The 23,982-nt window shown below is 42.7% G+C and overlaps 1 protein-coding gene across 1 annotated transcript in view; it reads right to left on the bottom strand.

The window, feature by feature from the left end:
- Positions 1-1,181: 1,181 nt before the first annotated feature.
- The window catches only part of LOC144818889 (thioredoxin-like), a 72,413-nt gene continuing 49,612 nt past the window's right edge, over positions 1,182-23,982 (bottom strand). The window contains exons 4-5 of the mRNA XM_078676722.1: positions 6,631-6,696; positions 1,182-1,358 (exon numbers count right to left, since the gene is read on the bottom strand). Of these exons, the coding sequence (XP_078532848.1) occupies positions 1,296-1,358; positions 6,631-6,696 (129 nt within the window). The 3' untranslated portion in view covers positions 1,182-1,295. The remainder of the gene's footprint in view (positions 1,359-6,630; positions 6,697-23,982) is intronic.

Below are 23,982 nucleotides of genomic sequence, written 5' to 3'. Positions count from 1 at the left end.
TCTCGAAATAGTGCTTACATGTTGAATGAGATGTTAGTCTTCATGGGAGGTGGGTATCCGGACTGTAGAACAGCAGCAGTTAGTGGTGCAGTTTTTTTTTTTTTAACCCGGAGTAGTGCAAGTATACGTGATGGTAGAATTGTGTGGATCCCTGCAGAGGTTTGCAGGTCATTCTGGGTAAGAAAACATAATGGGATCCATGCATGTACCACCACCCTTGGACTCCCCTGGGTTTTAAGATTTCAGAAATTTCTGGGTTTAGTAGTTTCTCAGTGGCAGCCAGGCCCAGTCTATATACAGCTGCTACACACATTGCGAAAATGGGTCAATTTACAAGACAGAAATGTAGATTTTTCCACATATTTTGGAGCAAGCTATACGCCCAGGCATACAAGAGGGATACTGCTTTCATAGAGAACTGTGGGAACATTTGCTACCAATTGAATTTGTCTTCAGTGCTGAGTTCAATATGTAGGCCAGCAAGCAAGGAAGATCAAATTTTTCAAATATTCCCTCTGAATCACAGCATTGCATGGGTAACCCCAAACTTGTATTCTAGTTCAGGGAGGACCTGGCTTAGTAAGTTTGGGCTGGACTGTTCTCATTGGAGCAGGGTCAAGACTGATTTGCATATAACTGGGTCCAAACTGAGGTTGCAATGTGTGCAAAATAACGATGGGCTCTGGCTTGAGTAATTATCAGTGTCTGAGATTGATTCAAGCATCCCATACTTCAATGTTTTGTATAGTTCAGTATGGGAGGGCTGCCCCATTCGCGGTCAGGCTTGCGTTTCTTCAGTGGTGCTAGGTGCTATGGCCTTTACCTTGTAAAGAGGTACGTCTAGGACGTATGGAAAAAGGGGCTGAGGCAGGAACGTGCTTGAAATGCTTCCCAACCTGGGCGAGTGAAAGGTTGTCCCAGATAAATAAAATATAAGAACCAATTGTATTATAGGTAATACCTGAAAGCAAAAAATTGCATCTGCAATCACAAGGACGCATTTAATTCCAATTGTATGGAAAAGCTTTGACCCTTCAAATGTCAAGCTGTTCCCTAAAAGATAGGTGTTTTTATTTAACTGCATGTTTTGCAACGGTTTTTAAAAATTACGTAGACTTGAACTGCACAGATCAAAGAAGAGTTTGGCAATGATAATTCGAAAATGTATAAAAGACAATATACACAATATATTTTTTTTTTATTGCATTAGTCATATGCTGCGACCCTGCTTGAATAGAAGCTTGCATCATAACGACTCCACAGTGGTTAGAAAAATCATCATAAATCTCGAGCGATCACATGTGTGCATTTAGCTTTTTTTCAACTGCCTTAATGTCAGCTCCTGTGCACACGTCAACCTGCAAATCAAAAACAAATATCCATATCAAAATGAGAAAGTGAGGCACCATTCTTCTTCACAACATGTAGCATAACATTTTATTTTTAAAACGAAATCAGTCAAGAAGGATTTAGATTTACCAAGGGCTAGAGTTACCCTTGCATTTAGCAGGTCAAAGCAAGCACTTAAATCAGATTTACTAAGTCACTGGCATGGCTTAGTAAATCTAGAGTAACGCACAGCAGTGCAAGTCACTGCCTTTAGTTACTTTGTGTTGGCCAGATGCTCCCTGGTTGGACTATGGGTGTTCTCATGCATCCACCCATGGATTTTGGCACATTCCTAGATTTACTAAGAATTGCAAACCTGGAAATGCATCAAAATGATAAACCGTCCCAAAAAGGTGTAATGAGGTGAAATATGTTCATTTCACCTTGTTATTTCCTCTTTCTATGCAGCACAGAGAGGAATTTTCTTCGCTCTAAGGATGGTTTTTGTGCAGGAAGGTGTTCCTTCCTGCACAAAACAAATCCTGATGATAATGCAGGCACCCTTGCACTACTGCGTAAAGGTGCCTGCGCAGGCTCAAGAAAGACTCAGTGACCAGCACACAAGAGAGCAGGAATACACCATATCCAAGTAAATATGGTACATTCCTGCTCTCTGCATCTGATGCAGGGCAACGCAGAAAGTGGTCTTGCCGCTTTGCGCCAAACGTTATTATACCTGGGCCGGATGTATTTTTCTGTACTGGCCTTTAGGGAACAAATACATCCACCATGATGCAGAGCAAGAAATGGAGCAGATAAATAAAACCGGGTAACTCTTTACAGAGATACATTACAATGAATGTGATTCGGTGCAGGAGTGCATAGGGTTCAGGCAGCATCAGCTGGGGCAGTTTTCACTGTTCTGCACTCACTGTAAGAAGGAGAGGACATTGAATGATGTGTCCATCCATAATTAAATGACCAATGTCTTTTTACTTGTTGAGGCAGATGGTCATTATGGACCAGAAATAAAAAATATAGGGTGACATGAGTTTGCACAAAAGCTTAGTGGGCAAACCACAGATGCTAAGGGCCAGATTACAATCTAATAGTAGGGTGAGAGTACCTTCAAGGGATTTTAATGAACATAGGGATTTTTGAACATTTACAAGATGCAATCGTGTGGGTTTAGTAATTTAGACCCATTAATGCTATTTATGCAACAGAAATGATATATGTTCAAACGCTGTTACTCATAAGTAATCAGTCAGAAGAGAGCAAAGGAGCAGGTGTGTATAAACAAGGGATATTTAATCTTTTTTCTTTTTCAAAACAAATTAAAAAGTTGGGTACAAGATGAACAGCAAAGACGTAAAAGGGAGAAACCATTAATTCACACAGCCCTAGTTACATCAATTGCTCGAGCTTTCTACCATACACAAAATTCATTAAACAATCAGTGGTAGATAAAGCCACAGTCGACGTTTCGGTCTCTATTCTTTCGTGTAGGAGACCTTCCTCAGGACATGGGTTTCTAACTTTGAAGGATTCCCTGACTTACACCTTCGAAGGTGTAGTAACGCTTTCCTACAGATCTTTATCAATGAAATAGTCGATTCTAGATTTAATGCATTAAAGTCCGTCTCCACGTAGCACAAGATACAGCAGTCAATGCCTTCAAAGTTAACGAAGGCCCCCTTTCCACAACCTGCGGCTGTGCAAATAACTAACTCAGCAGGGTACTCCAGTGCAGTAGGATATATTCCTGTACCGTTATCAGTGCTATGAAATTAACTCTATGATCCAGATTTTTTCATGATAGACACATGCGACTACACTATTGAGGGTACTCAAGATATGAAACCCATGTCCTGAGGAAGGTCTCCTACACGAACGAATAGAGACCGAAACGTCGACTGTGGCTTTATCTACCACTGATTGTTTAATGAATTTTGTGTATGGTAGAAAGCTCGAGCAATTGATGTAACTAGGGCTGTGTGAATTAATGGATTCTCCCTTTTACATCTTTGCTGTTCATCTTGTACCCAACTTTTAATTTGTTTTGAAAAATAAAAAAAGATTAAATATCCCTTGTTTATACACACCTGCTCCTTTGCTCTCTCTTCTGACTGATTACTTATGAGTAACAGCGTTTGAACATATATCATTTCTGTTGTTGCATAAATAGCATTAATGGGTCTAAATTACTAAACCCACACGATTGCATCTTGTAAATGTTCAAAAATCCCTATGTTCATTAAAATCCCTTGAAGGTACTCTCACCCTACTATACGCTTTGCCCAAACCCTCAAGGGTATACTGGGTTGCCCACTATCAATTTCCTGATTACAATCTAAGACATTATTTATCACCTCTGATAAATAAGGATACCACGGGTGTGTTATTTACCAGATGTGATAAATAACACCTATTAAGAGTTCATAGGGAATAAAATGCTGATTTTGGTGTTTAACGCACCAAAATCCGCATGATATGGTAAATTCCATATGTGTTTCCACTATTAAATTTCAGCAGGATTGATTTGCCAAAATTGTATGAAGAATTAGTTATTTAGCATGCCCAATAATTTTCAAATGTGTTAAATACCTTCAAACTTATAATTCTGACCTAAGATTAAACAGGAGTTTACGCAGGGGTTTGAATATCACGAGATACTTGTAAGCAGGCTCTAATAAAGATATTAGCATACAACCAGGAGCAGGGAGAACGAATGGGAAACATGGGAGTAGATAGGTCTTGAAGCTGAACAAGTGATGAATGGTAGGGCATGACAATGGGTAAGGGAATAATGCAGGAAAACAGCTCAAAGATGCCGTTAGCACTGGAGTCATAATCAGACTTAAGTCAAGCAGAAATCAAATGGACATTCTAGACTTTGATTTTTGGGGTAGGCTAATTAGATCTTTATTCTTTACGCTCACTCAAAGCACCTTTTAAGTTCTTTTTGAAATATGATCTTAGAAACTTTTTATAGAGCAGAGGGTGAAAATTCACTTGTCACAGTATCTGTACTTTCCTTAGAGCATTGATAAAGGACATACAATGTGGGAAGAATAGGGTTGGTTTCAGCCATGGGTGAGGAATACATGGCAGCAGATGCTACAGTAAATACATTACATTGGTTCCGAATTTACTCACTTATTGTTACCAATTACCAACCCCCCACAACTTCAAACGAAACTCCTTTCTGCTTGAAACTCGTATCTTTAAAGAAATAAATCATCTCATATGTTAGGTTATGTGGAATGTGTATAGAGCGCGTTTATTGATTACTTGGCCTCTTAGCACTTTGATACAAATGTTGCCTTCTGGGTTTGTCCCAAGTGTGGGGCTTTGTTGGTGAACATGGACATGCACTCAAAGAGGGAGTGTGGAGTAAGAATAGTGTAGGCCCCCTTGCCCACATGAATGAGGTGCTGGGGAGGAAGGGGAAAATCATGCAAACTGCTGTCCAAACCCATATGGATATTGTATATGTTACAATTTCCTCAGGATGTGGTCTTGGAATACAGGTGTCCCAGATCCACTGGTTACATTGATTAGTTCTAGACATCTGGAGTTACTCTCCTTGTGACACAAAAGTGGTGGGCTCTAGCATTTCGGGTGGCTAGATCTGAAGTTGCAAGACTTAAGAGCTAAAGGACCAGCGGATAGATAAAAAAAAAAAAAAAAAAAGTTTTGCCAGATATCTACACTGCTACAGCGGAATTAAGTATAGTCAACAGCATACTTGTGATTTGAAATTGATGATTTAGAGTATACTTGTAGAGTGCCCCGATATTTTCAGGTGTATTGTTTAGCTCCGTTTGAATCCTTCAACTCTACGATACTATCCTAATTCAACCGTGCTATTAGTCATTTGCACAATATTTATAAAAAAATAATGTGCAAAGTTTACATTTAAAAATGAAATGTGTTAAATGCTAAATTTGTAGTAGGCAACCATACTTATAGAACTGTAACATAGAAATGAAGCATCAGTTCTTAACTGGACATAACTGATGATGCCACGAATAAATAAGAATATAATACTGAAAGGCTTGTTTTTCACATTAAAAAAAAACATTGTGCAAGATGTTTTCTTCTTTGCCGCAGACATTGCAACTTCAGAAGCTACTGTTCGTTAGCTATCGAATAGACACTGGTTTGTATTAGACGACTGATAGTGAGGTTCTCACCTCAAAAGATGCAGACAACAAGGAGAATGATTGATGGGAAGAAGTGTTTGCAAAACAAGAAAGTATGTGCCGCAACATTTAAGGACACATGGTTAAAAGACGATTGTAATCTGGAGAGAAGATGGGGAGTAAACCTTTCACCAGGAGTATGATGAAATCTTATTAGTCACCATGACGAAGAAAGAATATTAATGTTGCTACATTGAAAATGTTTATTTATATTAGTGTGCGTTTAGACAATTTTTAGTCAGATTGAGATTTTCATTCATCCTTTTACTTAGACTGAGAGCAACATCTCATTCTGCCACCGCCCCGACACTCAGAGGAAACTCTTCATTGAAATCCTTGGATTTCTTTACATGGGAAATCTTAGCTTATTTCATGGTCTGCAGTTATTGGAGGTTAAAATACTTTCCACCTGATCAGGCTAAAACTTCATGCTTATGCTCGATTCCCTCATCAGAATCCTTCAAAAGTATCTGAATTCACCTTTTGTCCTTCTCGTATTTTTGATTTATTTAGAATAGGGTAGTTATTTTATGGAACATGCTTGTTTCATTATTATTATATTGATTGCATTATTGACTAATATATTGACTTACCTTTGTTAATGAGACTCAGAAAATACTTTAATAAAGTTGACAAAACTAAAAGATCTAAATTAGAAACCCTTTTAAGTCACACTAAATCTCTTTAACTGAATTAGAAGAAATGATAACAGATAACGTTTTATATTGACTGCAGCTCCTTACGATTCTGCCCACATCCAAGATCGATCAACCTGTATTGCGGGTTTAGGATTAATGATGAGGTGAAAGAGAAAACCTGTGCTCCAACCCTACCATGGCCTACAGTCCCAGTTTCGAGTATCTCAATATCTGCATTACCTCAGATTCCCTATGGCCCAGTTCTCAATCATCATCCCTGCTACAGGGTGCTGGATGTTAGAATTGAGAACGGTCATATGACAGCATAAAAGTAACATGTTTATACCTAATACACAAGGTATGAGGGTGCTACTTTTTGACTGCCTAAAATCAGATTTATACAAGAACGAAAAATGATTTAATAACATAAAAAATGAAATCACCACACAACATACCTTCTCGCCGTTCTTGATGAAAATAAATGTGGGCATTGCAGTAATTCCATATTTTTGGGATATATCCTATGTTGGAAACAAAACGAAATAATATCAGACAGTCTCATCTCTATGTCCCTGCAAGCGGTTAGTGTAAGGGAAGTTGTAAACATACATCATAACTTTCAGCTCAAGTAACATTGAAGTGCCGGAATTTACCTGGTCCGGCAAAATGTAAAAGCAACCAGGAATGTGAAAATGCACTGCTTAAATATAGTACATACTGCAAAATGCAAAACCATTACAACAACCATAGTAGCGTTCAGAACAGAAGCATTCTTTGTCATAACCAAAAATCATCAGCCCTGGGGGAATCAGTTTTTAATTGAACTCACACACAGATATGATCAACTTCAGCAGGGTGGGATTGGGATATAGAAAAAAAAAAAAAATCGGCCAGGGCACACCCCAAAAAAACCCACATTTGCATATTTCCTTTTAGCAAAACACTGCTTCGGCGAATTATTATTATTTTTTTTAATAAGGGGGGGGGGCATGGGGGGTTCTTAAGAAAAAAAAAAAGATGCACAGATTAGTTTACCCTGGTGAAATATGCGTATATTAATGGGTCGGCCCAGCCATAAAAAGGGAGTGACCTCTGCCGTTGATAAAAGGGAGGTAATGGATGCCCATCTACCTCTAGAAAGGCCACTCAGGCACCCACTGGGCCGCTGGCAGTATCGAACAACGCATAAAATGCCCAAATCTGCTCCCCAGGCTGCTCAAACAAACAGCCCACTGCTGGAATTCAGATAACGGCCCAGGCCCGGTTCTAGCGGGTGGGCCGGGTGGGCCAGGCCCACCCAAACAGGAGCCTTGGCCCTCGCAGTGAGGGCTTGAAGGCAGACGGGCACCGGCATTGACCTCAAAGGGTGTCTGTGTGTATGTATGTGTGCGCCCGGGCTGAGACAGCTTCCCATGGGCACAAAGACACACAGACAGTTTGTGAGATTATCGCAGCCACACAGTACTTCACAGGTCTTTAAAAGACCATTTACATATAAACGAGGGTTTTGTTTATGGTTTCACCCCTTCATCTTCATATGGTGAAAGGTGACAAACCCTTTCTTTGACAATGGTAACCTTTGCCTACTGTTCTTCTGCGTGGATATTTTTCTATGCACCGCAGGAGAAAAGACGTTAGTTTATTCCTATTCACCTTTCCTGACTCCTATTCACCTTTCCTGACTCCTGCAGCTGCTTATCACATCAGGCTGTCTGACACCAAATTTGACTAATGGAGTAGTAGGTAAGAGAATGTGTAACGGTTTGTTTTTCTTTTAAAAACCTGCACAGGACCAGCAGGACACATACTTTGTGTGCGCTTCATTTAAAAAGTTCGTCATTATCATGGCAGATGCAGGACAACAATAAGACAATACAAAATGCCCAGATAATACTGGTGATTAATGATCCTGCTGGAGAGCAATCATTTGTCTGTTAATAGTTTTTAAATGCAGATAAACTGTATTTTATGTGGAAGTTCAGTGGATTACTGCCTCTGTCACAGAGATCCTTGTGTTACTTGCAGTTCAGAAGTTACAATCCTAACATAGGACAGTGACCAATGAATTGTCACCAAAGAGCTGCATACAAACATGAATGGTATAGTTAGAACTTTTTTTGTTTTGTGATATTGTTAGAACTTCCTCAGTCTTTCATTATTCTAATGTTGCTAAAATGAGTATGTTTGGGCAGATATACATTTTTATCAGTAAAGCTGACCCACGTAGAATACTTTTTAAATCCTAAGGTTGTGTTTCCCCAGACCAAACCCTTTTAAAATATACTTCCCACCAGTATGGATGACGTGATTCCTACACCTTGTAATCCTCATTGGATAATGTGACATTCCCTGTAGACTGATTTACATACTTGTATGATTCATTGTCTCTGTATAATGTGTGCGTGGTGTAAAGTACTGACACACACTACACTGATATGAGTAGCGCTATACAACAAATGAAATGCATACGAGAGAGGGGCTACGTAAAGATGAGGGGCACTGGAGGAGGGTGGCAGTGAGGGAATCAGAGGAGGAGGTCCATGGGGGTAGGGGGGCGATGGAGAGATGAGGGGCACTGGTGGTGGGTGGTAGTAAGGGAGTCTGAGGAGGAGGTCATGAGGGGGAGGGGCTACAGAGAGAGGAGAGGCACTGGTGGAGGTTGGCAGTGAGAGAATCCGAAGAGGAGATAGTGGGAGGGGCTATGGAGCGATGAGGGTTACTGTTGGAGGGTGACAGTGAGGGAATCCGAGGAAGAGGGGATGGGTTGGAGGGGGGAGCTAGGGAGAGATGAGGGGCACTGTTGTAGGGTGGTAGTGAGGAGTCTGAGGATGGGATCCTGAGGGGGAGGGGCTATAGAGAGATAAGGGGCACTGGTGGAGGGTGGCAGTGAGGGAATCAGAGGTAGGAGGTCATAAGGGGGAGGGGTTATGGAGAGTTGAGGGGCACTTGTGGCATGGCAGTGAGGGAATCAGAGGTAGGAGGTCAATAGGGGGGGCCATGGAGGGATGAGGGGCACTGTTGGAAGGTGGTAGTAAAAGGTATTTACGGAGAAAAAGGTTATAGGTGCGATGCCAAAAAAGACTTTCACATCAGCGCTGAAGCCGGCCTCGTCATGGCCTTTCTTATTTAATTAGCAGTCGGGTCATAAGGGCAACTGTGGAACTTTAAAGTGTGTGCTAATTATATTTACTGCTATATTCAATGTTTTAAGTTTGAAGGTGATTTTACTAATGTTTTTACCGGGAAAAATAAAAGTGGAGCCCGATGGTGCCTTATATGGGGTTGGGGCCCAGGGTCAGCTGTGAGATAAGGTGCATTGGAGAGGAGTGGGTATAATCAAGCCTGTAAGGGAGTCCAGGTTCAGGTGGAGGTAGGTATGAGGAGGGATTCTTCCTGAAGGCTCCCACTGAGGAAGCCCGTGAAGTGTCACTTGCCTGATACTCCCACCTCCGAAACCACCTCTTCCCATCAAAGGAACATTACATGGAAAAAACACTTTTGAGAGTGATAATATTTAGAAAGAGATTTGGAAAAGAGTGCGTTTTACTAGGCCTTGTAAGACTAATAAGCGGAGGGCCCTGAAGCAGGTCTGCCTAGACATATATCCCACAAAATCGAGCCCGCAGTGGCCCACCCAAATGCACCCTTGGCCCACCCAAATAAAAATTCCTGGAGCCGGGCCTGTAACAGCCCCTCTGGCATTGCCAGTTACCAATCCGACGCTGAACTTCAGTGATAAAAAAAATAAAAAATAGCAGAACAACGTTTTAAATTCCAAACGTCACTTTTGCACATCGCTGGCAGCTAGATGCATACCTCAGGGATGGTTATCAACGGCAGGCAGCCATGTATGTGCCTCTCTCGAAAGGTTTGCATAGAATATAATGAAACTAATATCACACCAGGCAATAAATGTATATAACCAGTAAACCGGCAGATTTACAAAAAGCGCTTGCGGTTCAAGTGGCTATAGTCCACGATCCTACAATTAAAGCAAGTGGACAATGGTGCATTTGCAGTGCTGTTGAAAAGGTGGAAATGAACAACGAAAGAGACACTGAAAACAACTTGAATTTTTATTTGTAGACTTGTATAGGGCCTACAAGGCAGAGGGCTTTGCATAAATTAAATAAAGTTAATAGTATGGAGAAATTAAAAACAAAAAATGAAGATACTGGAATTTACCATCAAAACGTCATGAAACGGTCTAAGCCTTCAAACATGGTAAACACAAATTACATGAGAATGATATAATTAGATCCACATTACAAATTCTGGGCTAAATTTCGATCTCTCTGCAAACATATGTTTGCCCTGCAATGGGAATTAAGAGTCCTAAAACAATTATCTCACATTGCATTCCCGTGAAAGATTTCACGTCAAGCCTGTCAAAATTTGAGGGGGGGGGGGGGGGGAACATATATGCCAACATTTTAGAAAAGGAATGTGGGAGCTTTAAATAAAAACATTTAAAAAAAACATTGAGAGAATATTTCTCCCATTGACCCAAAACAATTTCAAATGGAAGACAGACAAAGAAATTCTTTTTTGGCAAAAAAAAATTGTTTTAAAAAATCTTCCACCTGAATTTGGTCTATTGGCATGTATGGGAAAATGATCGGGGGCTGAGGGCTGGGAAAAAACATGTGGAAATTGGTTTGCTAAATTGTTGAATAGAGATTGCTACGGTGCCCAGCCTGGTGCTCATTTCTGGGGTACTGCATTTATATGCATCGGAGGCCACAAATTGCATCAAAAACTTGGAATGGGACGGATTTCCTAGCCCTTTACTGGTCCAAGCAAGGAAGCAGCTGGTGTGTAGAGCGATGAGCAATCCTGAGGGCAGATATTACTGCCCTCCGCTCCTCCCTTATCATGCTGACCACCCCAAACTACTTTTTCTCCTGGAGGGAAGAGCATTGCTGCTGTTCCCACCACCCTCCTTTCCACCACCCTCCTTTCCACCACCAACCAAGTAAATGCCTAAACGCCACTTCCCCATTCAGTTTGAGAATGCTCCTTCATCTGTCAGATTCTCTGAGCAAGAGAAGCATTGGAGCGGAAGAAGCTGTGTGTCCATGCCCTAGCAAAGAGTCAGATGTTGTTTGTGGAGGAGTCAGATGCTGTTTGTGGATTTTTGATTAGGCTAATAAAAATTACACAGCGATTGGTTCCTTGCTGGGGTACAAAGACACACATCTGTACCCCAGTAAAGAGCCAAGACACTGTTTGGATTTTTTTCTTCAGCCTCAAAGAAACAAAAAAACAAACAAAAAAAACCAAAACAGTGTCCAGATGCTGGATGCTGTCTGGACTTATTGTTTTAGAACCCAACTTTTTTCCTCAGCACCTGGCTACATGCTGAGCTACACGTGAAAGCCTAGCATCATCCATCACCTCAGAAAACCTACCAATTCCAAAACAATTCTGAAAACTAGACACCTAGAGGACTCCTGATTGGTTTGGCTTGTGAGGAAGCCACCACTTTTTCTTATGCAGAAATCCCTCACAGGGCAAACATTGGTTAAAAAAAATGATTTCCTCATATTTTTAAAAGAAGTCTCAGACGTGTGGGGAACAGCAAATCTCCAACATCCAGTGTTCCCACACACCTATCATTAAAACAGTGCATAAAATATGTGGGTGGGTCTTTTGTAACTGACAGGAACAAGCCGAATACGTGAGAGTGTCAAGTCAATATATTATCAATGTGGTCTTCGCATGGTCACAATTGTCGCCCGTTTGTGCAGTAGGCCACCTATACACGTGGGAGACCATTTGTATCGTGCAAAGTGTGGGAGCACCGGAAAGTAGGACTTTTGCCATCTGCTTGAAGTTTTTGAATTCTGATCAAAGAGAAGGGAGGATTAGTGTTTTCTTTGTATCCATACTTCGAGATTGTGAATACCACATGTTGCATCCATGCATGCCATATCACAGTGGACTCCCCTGTGCCTCTAGTTTTCCGAAGTGCCAGGGACTGGTAAATTAACTAGAAAGCAAGCCGACCCGGTTTTAAATACTGCAAACATCCCTAATGGAATCCCCTCCCCATCAAAACATCCTCTGTTTAGAGTTTGGATCCATGCTCAAACCTTTGGAAATCCCTGAACTAAAGGAAGCTACCATGCTTTGGGAAAAAGATAATGAAGTCTGACAACTGTTTTGTCAAGGGTGTTGTCCCGGCCAGCCAATTAGGGGGAGGGCAGTCTGGCACTCAGCAATAGAATCTTTATGGAGGTGAGGATATTTCAAATATATGGTTCCCATGCAGCCCAGGGGTGATACCGGAGAGAAAAAGACCTGTGCATTATACTGCCATTTTGCTTGCAGCTGCTTTCCAAATTTCCAAAATGCACTACACTGAGTTTATTACCTATGGGTACTCTGAACCCATTCATCTAGTATCCCCACACTAAGGAGGCACAGAGAAACAACGTTTGTTGTCAGGATATGTTCCTGCACACTTCGAATTTTCTTAATAAGATATAGACCTAGAATGAGATCCACTTTTTTTTCAAAATGCCAAGTGCACAATCAATGTAAATGCAATAAATCCCTAAAAACATTGAACATTTTAAAACAAATTTTCATTCGCTGGGATTAAACATCAGTTGCAATGCATCTTTTGAAAACAAAAGTTTCAGCAAACACCACAAATTAGCATGCAATGCAGAGTAAGACAGAAAAACACGTTTGATGCTTTGCTGAGAGTACGCACAAAGATCAGTCTATTCGATGGAGCAATCCCTTACCGAGCCCCTATAACAGATTTTAATAGCAAAATGTTCATACGGAAAAATAAAAAGAATCAAACTCAAAAGTTCCACTCTAGATAGGGGCGGGTAACGCCTCCATATAAGTGGAATAAATAATCCTCATCTTGCTCTTTCTCCTACACAGTATCCTATCATGATTCATTGAAATGGACCCAATACAGCCTTTTCTAATATTAATTGCTTACCGCCAGAACCCACATATTCTTCTCAAAATAGGCCACAAAAAGTATTCCGCTTTCTACACTATGCTGTAATGTATTACTTTGACATCTTTTAAATTTTCTTTACTTGAAATGTTCCAGTGTATTTCACCATAGACAGTACTAAATTGCACTGTATCACCCTTACAATTCCAAGGCAGAGACCTTTAAGTGGATATTAAGAGAAATTATTTTATGATCACGCCAAAGGGACTCCAGTACATCAAGTACCGTTACAAATCTAAACATAGGAAAAGATGTAACAAACATTTAATGATTTACCCTTACCACATGTATAAGTGTGGTGGGCAGGGATATCAGTGGTTAATCTTTTATTCATGATAAGAGCTATTATCCCTAAAAAAAAAAAAATTGCTTATGCTTACCTCTATTATCTACTCTACATGATGGCGGAGAGGTAGGACTAGGAATATTTAAACCTTCTTACCTAACCCTATCTGCAAACAAACGGATGGCGTTATGAAAACCTTTGCATTAAAATCCCACACAATTGTCAAGTTTGAGATTCTCTCTTTCAGCAATCTGAAAAAAAAATGAAGTAACAAACTAATGAGTCAAAAGTCGGACCTGAAGGGATATAAAGGTTGGCAAGAAGATATCCATCAGACTTCAAGCTAGTAATATCCGTCCAGTTTAAGAAGTATGCATAGTAGTAAATCTTAAGAACGAACAATAGATTTATATGACCGGGTATACGCTGTACTAAGAAGGATTTCAACACCTACTTGTGCGACCTTTCCTGGGACAGCTTATTACAAAATTATTATTGTGCTCAAATGGTCCGGTACATCTGGTCTCCTGGAGACAGATTACATCCGCTTCCAGGGGATCTAAAAATCGAAGCTTCTGTAATTTAGGGAAACCGCTCGCTTAGCTCCAGGAAAGAACTTTAATGCCCTTACTAAAACGTCTGGCAATTTTTGAACTTCCTTATGCGATTGGAGTGAAGTGCCCCACTGCCAATTTCACTTGTTCAAATCATCATCCCCAAAGCAAACAATGGGAGCCTAATTACCAGAACTTCATAAAGTAACAGATCTACTGTTTAACCCACCTGAGATCGAAGTTGACGTAGCATTATTTAGCACGTCCCCTAAAAAAGCCCTTATAGTTCTCTAAAGGGTCATTATCATCAAGATTAGTGTGCTTAATAGGCCTCATCAATTTCCTTGTTGGGAGAAAGGGGATTACATCTATACCCCAACGAAAAAAGTAATAACAATTTTCTAAAATCAGGCTTATGATCACTTTGGAAATAGAAGGGACCCTAATTCGCTTTTCAGTTGAGGGATTCAATAATTGTACCATAGAGATGTCCTTACTCCTTATCCGGTCTGTTTCGGACATATACTTTAGAAAAAATAGAGCAATTGAAATGAGACAACTCCTCAAACAATGTAACAAAATCAAGCATCAAAGGATTCGCTTATATTTCAAGTTCTGCACGAAGGAAACAGGTAGGGGTCTGCTCACTGAGATGCCGTGATGTCACATTAGGACTAAAAGAGTCAGTGGTCAGATCTAAAATAGAACGGTGCACTGATGTAGCCACCAAATGCCCTAACATAGAAGGTTGATTTCGCAGAAGGACACCATCTACACCCTCTGTCTGAGAAGTATAATGGGAAGTACCATCATAAGGATAGAATGGCAGTGCATATAGATACAGCCAACTCTACACAGCAATCTGAATTATGAGCTTGTACAGCAACATCAAATCTCATTATCCTAGTTTCCATTTTAGTTATACTACGGGGTAGCCTCCAAGCACAGAGACTCCTGCCCATTTTCTTAGATAAGTGTTTAGAGAAGCCCTATTATTCACCCTGTACAACTCTTTCGGGAGCTTTGAAAGATCCTCCAAAGAAAAATAGTCCGATACAATGTCAAGACCTTGCCAGATTGTCTGTATTCGGAAAATTTGACCATGTGCTGCCAACTTGAATACCAACATCCTTAGGTATACTAGGGATGACATCAAGATGCTTCTCATTAGACCTGACCTCTGCTTTTATTGGTAATTCTTTAAGGATAATGGTTAATATATCAAGCATATGATTCAAGTTATCTGAAGTTTTTTTAAGTAGATTCAGGACAGACGGCAAAATTAGTTCCAAACAGCAGAAGGCTGCAGAGTATTGAATATATTCCCTTGGAAGATTACTAGAAATGTTCAAGTTGAGATCTGCAGACATTAATTGGTTGGAGACTGAAGAAGCATGTTTACTGGAGTGCCGTAAAATAAAAAAGCACTGGGATTTTATTCACTAGCAAGGCCAATGGAGCTGGAGTTGTAAAAACGATGGGAGACATTGTCAGAGATAGGTAGAGCTGTTGGGGGGGGAATATCTGGCAAAGTTCGTGGAGCAGAATAATTGAGTAGCTCTGTTCGTTTAACAGGTCTTCCTTGGTTGTTGCTAGTAGTGAGCAAGGGTTTAAATCTAATGAGGATCTCTTAAGGCATTAATGTTTCCAGCTTCCACACTAGTATTAGATCCGGATGAGTGAAGCAATAAAGCTGGTATGGAAGCAAGCCCTATAAGGGCTCCAATAGTATTAGATTTGTTTTTCAAGGGGTTCAATTTCCTTTTATGGCAGGTTCTGATGGAGATAAATTTCCCCAAACTCAATTTGGAAAGCAATTAATGGGGCAGAGTAAAAGGAAGATTGAGGGGGTTCCAAGGAACACAAGACACACTAGGACCTAGCCTGACTGCCTCCGTGCTGCTGGCGCCCACACTGCCCTGTGGAAACTAGTGTTGCTAAGCACTCACCACCACCTGCACGTCGATCATTGTACCCACCGAAAACAAAAAGTCCCCTTCGAGCCTTAGGTGGGAGAGAGCAGATTCCACTCTCCTTCCATGGACCTGGAACGCAGGCAATCCGGCCGGCGGCAGTGGGTCCTAGAGCAGGAGCAGTTTCACAAGGGTGAGTAAAAGTGCCAGGCGCAGGAGTCTCAAAGTGCTGCGTCCCTCTATGCCTTGTTCAATCAATCAATCAATAGAATTTGTATATCGCGCTACTCACCCGTCAGGGTCTCAAGGCGCTGAGGGGGGGGGGGTCGCTACTGCTCGAACAACCAGGTCTGGAGTGGTTTCCTGAAGGAGATGGTCCAGGGTCAGCCGAAGGTGGGTGGGGAGGGAGTTCCATGTCTTGGCTGCCAGGTAGGAGAAGGATCTTCTTCAGACGGTGGATTTGCGGATTCGTGGGACGGAGGAGAGGGCGAGGCTGGCGGAACGGAGCTGGCGGGTGGGTAGAATGCGAGTCGGCTGTTGATGTACTTCGGGCCTGTGTCGTGGAGAGCCTTGTGTGCGTGGGTGAGGAGTCTGAACGGGATCCTCTTGTTGACGGGGAGCCAGTGCAGGTCTTTCAGGTGGGCCGAGATGTGACTGGCGAGGGATGTCCAGGATGAGTCGTGCTGAGGCGTTCCGAATGCGCTGGAGTCTTTTCTGGAGTTTGGCTGTGGTTCCAGCGTAGAGGGTGTTCCCGTAGTCCAGACAGCTGGTGACGAGGGCCTGGGTGACCGTCTTCCTGGTTTCAGTGGGGATCCACCGGAAGATCTTTCGGAGCATGCGCAGGGTGTTGAAGCAGGATGATGAGATGGCGTTGACTTGCTTGGTCATCGTGAGGGATGAGTCCAGGATGAAGCCCAGGTTGCGTGCGTGGTCCGTTGGCTTCGGTGCGGTGCCCAGGGCAGGGGGCCACCAGGAGTCGTCCCAGGCGGAGGGAGCTGGTCCGAGGATGAGGACTTCAGTCTTGTCGGAGTTCAGTTTCAGACGGCTGAGCTTCATCCATTCCACGACATCTTTCATTCCTTCCTGGAGGTTGGCTTTGGCGGTGGCGGGGTCGTTGGCGAGGGAGAGGATCAGCTGGGGGTCGTCTGCGTAGGAGATGATGTTGAGGTTGTGTTGGCGTGCAATGGTTGTCTCCTGTAAAAAATTCCATAAACAATCCATATGCAAGTACCTGCCTAGACATTCCACACCCTATGGCTGACCACCAGGCTCAGGTAATTAGAGCTCCCTGTTCCGCTGCTCCACAACTCCATTCACACCAGAGTCTGCACCAGCATCTGAAGACCGGAGCGGCATTTATCAACTTTCCCCAGAGCAGACCGAATCCTGTGTCTGCAGATGGAGTGCACACACTTTATTCTACCAAAAAGTCAGTTGGCAGGTCAACAAGTACCAGTAATCAGCATGCCCACCTTCACCAACTTTGGTGCTGAGCTGTACCAGGACCTCAGCAGCGTATGCCACCCAGGCCTCAGCACTATTCTGAAGCTCATTCGCCCAGCCTCCTTGCTGCAATCGGTAACCAGTCTGTAGCAGGCCACAGGCCCACCTCTCCTGAGCTGCTGCACCGCTCTGCTCCCTCCTTTTTTCTCAGTGCATTCTCATGCTTTGCCTCCCTTTTTACTCCTTTCTCCTTCCTTTCCCCCAATTTTCCTGAGTGCTTTCTTCTGCTTTTGCCTTGTTTTTTTACTGCGTTCTCAATGCTTTTTCCCCTCATTTGCCACATCTGCCTGCCGCCTGTTTTCCCGCTTCGCCCTGCCCACCAACTCCCACTGGCCTTCCCACCTCCCAGACCCTACTTAATTGAGGCCGCAGCATGACCCTAAAGCAGGTCCCAGGCCTAACTCTCCCTGTGCTGCTGCACTGCTCCCTCATTTTTCTTTTACTTTTTTCACCCCTCCCATTTTTCAGAGTTGTTTCTCCGGCTTCTGCCTCATTTTTCCAGGGCTTAATTTGTGCCGGGGCTTTCCGGTGCTTAGCACCGGCACCTTTTCATCAGGGCCGGGTCTACACTGCCAAGTTACTTCAATAACGCGACTGCACTGCAGTCTGCACGTTATGCGTCAAAGTATATTAAATATATTTCCCTTACAGCAGTATTTTTACAGACAGTCTCAAGTTTACCGAGCATTCTGTTAAGAGTGTTGATGTGTAGTGATGCTGAGCGCGCGCAGCGAGCCCGATCAGTTTGCTCTCAGTGTAGTCGGTGGGCCACTGATTAGGTTCTTCTATTGGGGTAGTCGTGGACTACGCCAGCGCGCCGTGCGTAACCTTTTTCAGTCACCGGTCGTCACATCGAGGCGGGCACTTTCAAACAGCAGCGCAGCAGGGCTCTTAATAAGGCAGTGTCACAGCTAGAAACTGCAGTAAGTAATAAACACCAACGCTCCTTTTTTTGCATTTGGTGACTGGTGATTATCTGAACCGAGTCAGAGGCCCTAGCAATTATGCCAGTGGCGCCAGGCGGGGGCACCGTGTGCAATGCTCCGGCCCCAGGCCGGGAGACGGCCGGAATGGCATGGCCTTGCAGTGTACATTTACTGTTTTCTAATCAATCCACAGGCTTGTATACTAGTACAGAAGAGCAAGAGGAGAGGTTTTTAGACAAAAACGGTCAGGAAAATGTCTTGATATATTCTGTAGTGTATAGATATTCCCACAGTTAATCTCTTCAGAATTATTTCTGCTGAAATCAAATGCTAGTTTAACAATACTCGTGTAAACCAGTAAAAGTTTTGTTTGGATCGCATGCATCTCTTTACAGTCTGCCGTGTTATGATTTTACATTTCCCTTCCTGTAATGTTAATATGCACAAGGGTAACTTCCAGATAGATAATGAACGTGACCTTTTGTTCGCTATCACAAACACTTTTCAAGCACCCTGGGGATTGGCTAGGCAGTGATTTGAAGTGCCGACTTTCTCATCATAAACGTTTTTGTTTACTCAAACATGTCCTGTGCCATTTTAGTAGAGGAGTTCCCTGGCATTTGCAGGAGTGTTTTGAGAGGGACATGAATGGAAACGCACCTGCCCCTTCTTTAAAATCAGATTTCAGTTCTGTAACTATGCTTTTGTGTTTGGTGGCCGCCTCACTAGGCTGGAAATGGTATTGAAATACTGTTGATATTTTAAAAATGTTTAACAGAAAGAAACAATGGCGAGGATTTTCTCTCCAGGGTAACCAACCCAATTTGGGAATTAATAAGTGTGTGCAGCACAACGTCTGATTTCTTACTGTGTATTGGAGCCTCATCTGAAGATTGTACCCTTGCATCCAGTTAACGTTTAGTATTTGAGATTTGCTTTTACTGTTTTAATACGAGCAGACAGTCTTGTAAGCTCATCTTATCACAACGTGCCTTTTGTGTTCGTTATTATGAGTACCACGAAGTATAGGAATAAAATAAAGAGTATTAGGAGCTAAGCCTTGCTTCAGCTAACACTTTATGAAGTGTTTACTTTTTTTATGTCCCATGGACATGGGCATTAAAAAAAGTGCAAAGGCCCAAAGATGTACTTAAGAGAGGACTGCCTTTGCTGCCCACATATCCCCTTTCAATGCTTTAGTCGTTTTAGCTTATTTATTCCAAAATTGTGCTCTTTTGATTTTATCTTTTTTTAAATGTTCCCAGGGCAGGGGAACCTCCTATCAAAACCTTACTTGGAGGAAGGCTCCCTTGCTGAAATTCAGATTGGGTATTCCATTTGACTTTCAACAGTGCCAGTGAGGATGTGGGTGGAGCAATAGAATAATTGGGTGGCACCAGTGGCGGAAGTGTGTGGAGCCAGGGGAAAGTCGGCATGGCTCCAACAACAATTTGAGCACCTGGACTTCATATTTTACAAATTAAGCTACTGCTTTTTTCCTCATTTGCAGCTCCCGCCTGCTTCCCACCTCCAGCCTACCCCATCCACCACCTCCCAGTGCACCTCCCTCCTCAAGACCTACTTAAGGAAGGCCACAGCACGACCCCATTGAGCAGGCCGAAAGCCTAGCTCTTCCCATGCTGCTGCATATCTCTGCTTCCTCCATGTTGGAGTGCTTTCTCATGCTTTTGCCTCGTTTTTGTTTTTACTGTTTTCTTCTTCCTTTCTCCTGCTTTTGCCTCATTTTTAGCTGCTTTCTCTGCGAGGCAGCTAACAACTCCAGCACCATGAGACCCTCACAGTTTATCTGACGTGCCTTATAAATCCTTAATAATAAATGATAGCAAACATTACAACGATCCAATATTCCTCCATCTGTATGGCTCTCTTTCACACTCTTCGGGCTCGGATAGAAATGTTACTGTGCAAGGAAAACTGAAGGGAATTACCAGGTTTTGAAAAAACATTAAAAAAAAATCTGACAAACATGTTCAATGTAATATTGTGGCAAGCAAATCAGTGGGATGAAGGACTGGCATCCAGAGATAGAAACCTTTGGATGTGTAGATGGTAAAATATACATATAGCTTAACGTCCGTCATTAAGGGCTTACGTGTGGGTGGGTCCTCAGATTGGAGACAAAACTCAAGTCTGATACCACATCACTCTTCGACCATCTGGACAATTGGACTTTGCCTGGAACCGAGACTGCGTCAAGGAAGACTCTTCCTGCTCCTGGTCTCGCTGTTCTGCCAGTCTTCTTTGCTGTCTGTTTCTTCCAGGATCTTCAACAAGCCTGTGGGCATCAAGGACATCCAAAGTAATCTCTTGGAGTGAAGGAGTTACTCCCCTGCATCTGCAGGCACCGCAACGATGCTGACCGGTCTGCAGTGTCTTACTTCCACAAACTTTGAAAGGCTCAGCAGCACATGTGGTAGTTCTGCAACTCCAGCGAGGCCTGACTGGTCCTCTGCAATTTTGAGGCTAGATTCCTTTGTCGCAACCAAACCCCTGTGCACAGCATCTACTTGCCGTCAACAAGGCTTGGTGGCTCTGCACTCCAGAGCTCTTTGGGCTACAAGAAGCTCCAGCCTCCAGAATGCCTTCCTGCCAAGATCTTAGTCTTCAAACCGTCCTCTGCACCGTGGACCCTTCATCTTTTGTGAGTTGCTAGAGGTCCTCTTGCGACTTCTGTACCTTCGGCTTCTGGGTGCTCTCGCAGGTCTTCTCTTGCTTCTGTGGGCTTCCCCGCTTGCTCCGATTCTCCTGCACTTAGCAAGTCCCTTGGCCCTTGTTGGTCCCAACATTGCTCCTTCATCGTTTTCAATACCGGTTGCAGCTGCCAAGGCTTGTTGGTGCTCCGGCTGGACACCGATCCCCTGATACTGGACTTCTGACATGGGACAGCTCATGCACAGCACCTGGTCTTCCTTAGCATCGCCTGGTCCTCACAGCTGTAGCAACAAGGTCACAGTCATCACTCCTACATCTTGCGACCTCGGTGGGAATTGCTCTTCCATGCCTCATGGTCCGCTCCAAGGGGCATAGACTCTGTCCCCTCTGCTTGCAGGTTATTTTCTTCAATAATACACCTTCAAACTCCACCGGACTCGCACAGTCTTTGCCAGCGGTATCTTTACTCAAGTCCTCCATTTTGGTCTACAGCAGTTTCTGATGTCACTTTGCACCTATGCACCCGGCTTTCCTGGTGTATGTATCCTGGTTCCTGAGGTATCCACTGGGACCTTCTATCTTTCACAGGGTCTCCTCAGGGTTCAGTGGGAAGAGTCTTACTGCATAAAAACTGCAACCGTGAATTTCTTGTTAACTTTTATTGAGTACGCGGCTGTGTTTCCACTCTGCACACAGCCTCCATGGAGTTCCTGGGTACTTACTTTGGGTGGTTCCTTAGGTCACCAGCTCTTCTGAGTCTCCTGGTCCATGTCCCGACTTCGGTCGCAGTTTGCATTCCACTTTAGTATATGGTTTGGTCTCCCCCTGGAGACCACTGTGCATTGTGCTTACTTACCTTTTGTAATTGAATTATTGTTGTACATTTGTGTGGATATCTCCAGGTAGGAGATATACCAATGTGTTAGTGAGTGTTCTGTATTAGACATTATTATAACTACATTGTGTGGTTCTTTTTAGTTTAACCTACACTACATGATAAGATCTGGAAAAACAAGATGATCAACACTCCTCCTGGACTAAGCTTGCTCTCCACAGCTACCACTTGGAGCTTTCGAAGGCTGTCTAGGACCACTAATACCACTATACGGTTTGTTTGGATTAGTGTAAGGGGCTTCACTTAAAAAGTGTGCATCATATACTAAGCCAGCCTCCTACAGTGCACTACTTGGGATCTTGTAGAGGAATGGATGAGCAAATGGTCTAGGAAGACATGAATGAAGACCTCCTCCTGATGAAGTAAAGTTAGTAAAGACACCAGGACTTTGGTTAAGATGCTCAGGGCCGACTTGAACACAAAAGGGAGGATCTTGAACTGGAAATAATTGTCCACTGAGCAATGCAATTATCTTTGGTGATCTGCCTGGATGGGGATGTGGAAGTAGGCATCTTGCAGATCTGTGCTGGATAGCCCAGATATGATATCAAAGGGAGGGATGATCTTCTGCAATGTCACAATGTTGAAGTGAGTTGCTTCCACGCAGGATCTCACCCTCGCATGTGACACAATATTAAAGTCCTACGGCTGCACCCTTGATACTTCGCGCCGAGCCCTGCTGCACATTTCCCTATCTTTGGAGATGAATGGCTATAAGTAGATCACTTGTACTCTATTTGGAAAATAAAAAAAAAAGATTTCAGCCACCTCCAAAATTCCTGCCTCCTCCAATCGCTTGAGAAGGATATCACGGGACACCATATTAAAATGCAGCTGACAGGTCAAGCAAGAGGATCACTGCTTCTCACTGGTCGATACTGGTTCTAATAAATTCTGTGACTTCTAACAACATTAATTCTGTGCTGAAACCAGAGCAAAATTCTGATTGAGGGATGGAAAATTCATTTATCTTCAATAATCTTGGTGATCTGACAACCAGTTTTTCCAACATTTTTCCAAACCAAAAATATTAATTTGGTCTCTGTAATAAAATGGTCTTTTCTGCGTGGTCGGCAGAGATTGTTCTCCTTTTGCAGGATTCTGTATTTTTCTGGCGTTAGTTCTTGGTTCTCTTTAATCTGCTAGCCAGCAGTAAAGTGCCTGTGCTCCCACTTTAAGCATCGCTCAATTGGCATATTCTTATTTGGTATATTTATCTTACCTATAAGTCACCTAGCACTTTTTACAAAAGGTTTCTAGGCATGCAAGTTAGTCACCAGCGGACTGCAGCACCTATTGTGCCGTCTATTACAGTACAATGTAAAATATAGCATCAGGGTTACGAAAGTGGCAGTTTAAACAATGCAATTCTACCTGTCAAAATAAACCCTTTTGGCAAGTCGAAACCTACCTTATACATGCATCTTTACCAACAAGGGAGGTCATGGTATTTAAAAGTATTACATGTAGAAATGTACTGTTAACATGTCCTTACAGTGACAGGCACCTTTCAGCTATTTTTCACTGTGGCAGGCCTAGCTGTTCTATGTAGAAGCCAAGAGTACAGATTAAAAATCCTAATACAGTATCTCGGGAATGGGATTAGCTAGAAGCAAACTATTTAATAATTATTAAACGTTGAATTAAATGGTGAAGTTAGAATTTTAGTAAATACTAAAAGGGAAAGTAACTTCTAGAAAGTTACCTTTTTTCACACCTGAAGTTCATGAAGGCTAAATTTGCAATTGCTCTCCCACTTCTGCCAGCCAGTAATTAGCATTTCAATTGGCGTAAAAAAGGTTTGAATTGCCTCCCAGGAGCTAACAATAGTCTGACATGAATGGGTACAGATAAGATAACTTCTTTGAACATGACAGAATATGAAAGCTGGAGCTATGGGCATCCTTGTTGGCATTACAGTGTTAAATCCTGTGTGAATGTATAATTGTCATTGGGAATTACATACAACACTGGGGGAGCACTTGAAAGGAAAGAGAAATGATCAATCTTGGCTGACCGATAATCACCTCAAACTAAATGCTCTGAAAACTGAGTTCCTACTCATCTCACCC

The sequence above is a fragment of the Lissotriton helveticus genome, chromosome 2_1, assembly GCF_964261635.1.
Source record: "Lissotriton helveticus chromosome 2_1, aLisHel1.1, whole genome shotgun sequence".
Taxonomy (NCBI): Eukaryota; Metazoa; Chordata; class Amphibia; order Caudata; family Salamandridae; genus Lissotriton; species Lissotriton helveticus.
This window is presented reverse-complemented; position numbering and strand designations above follow the sequence as displayed.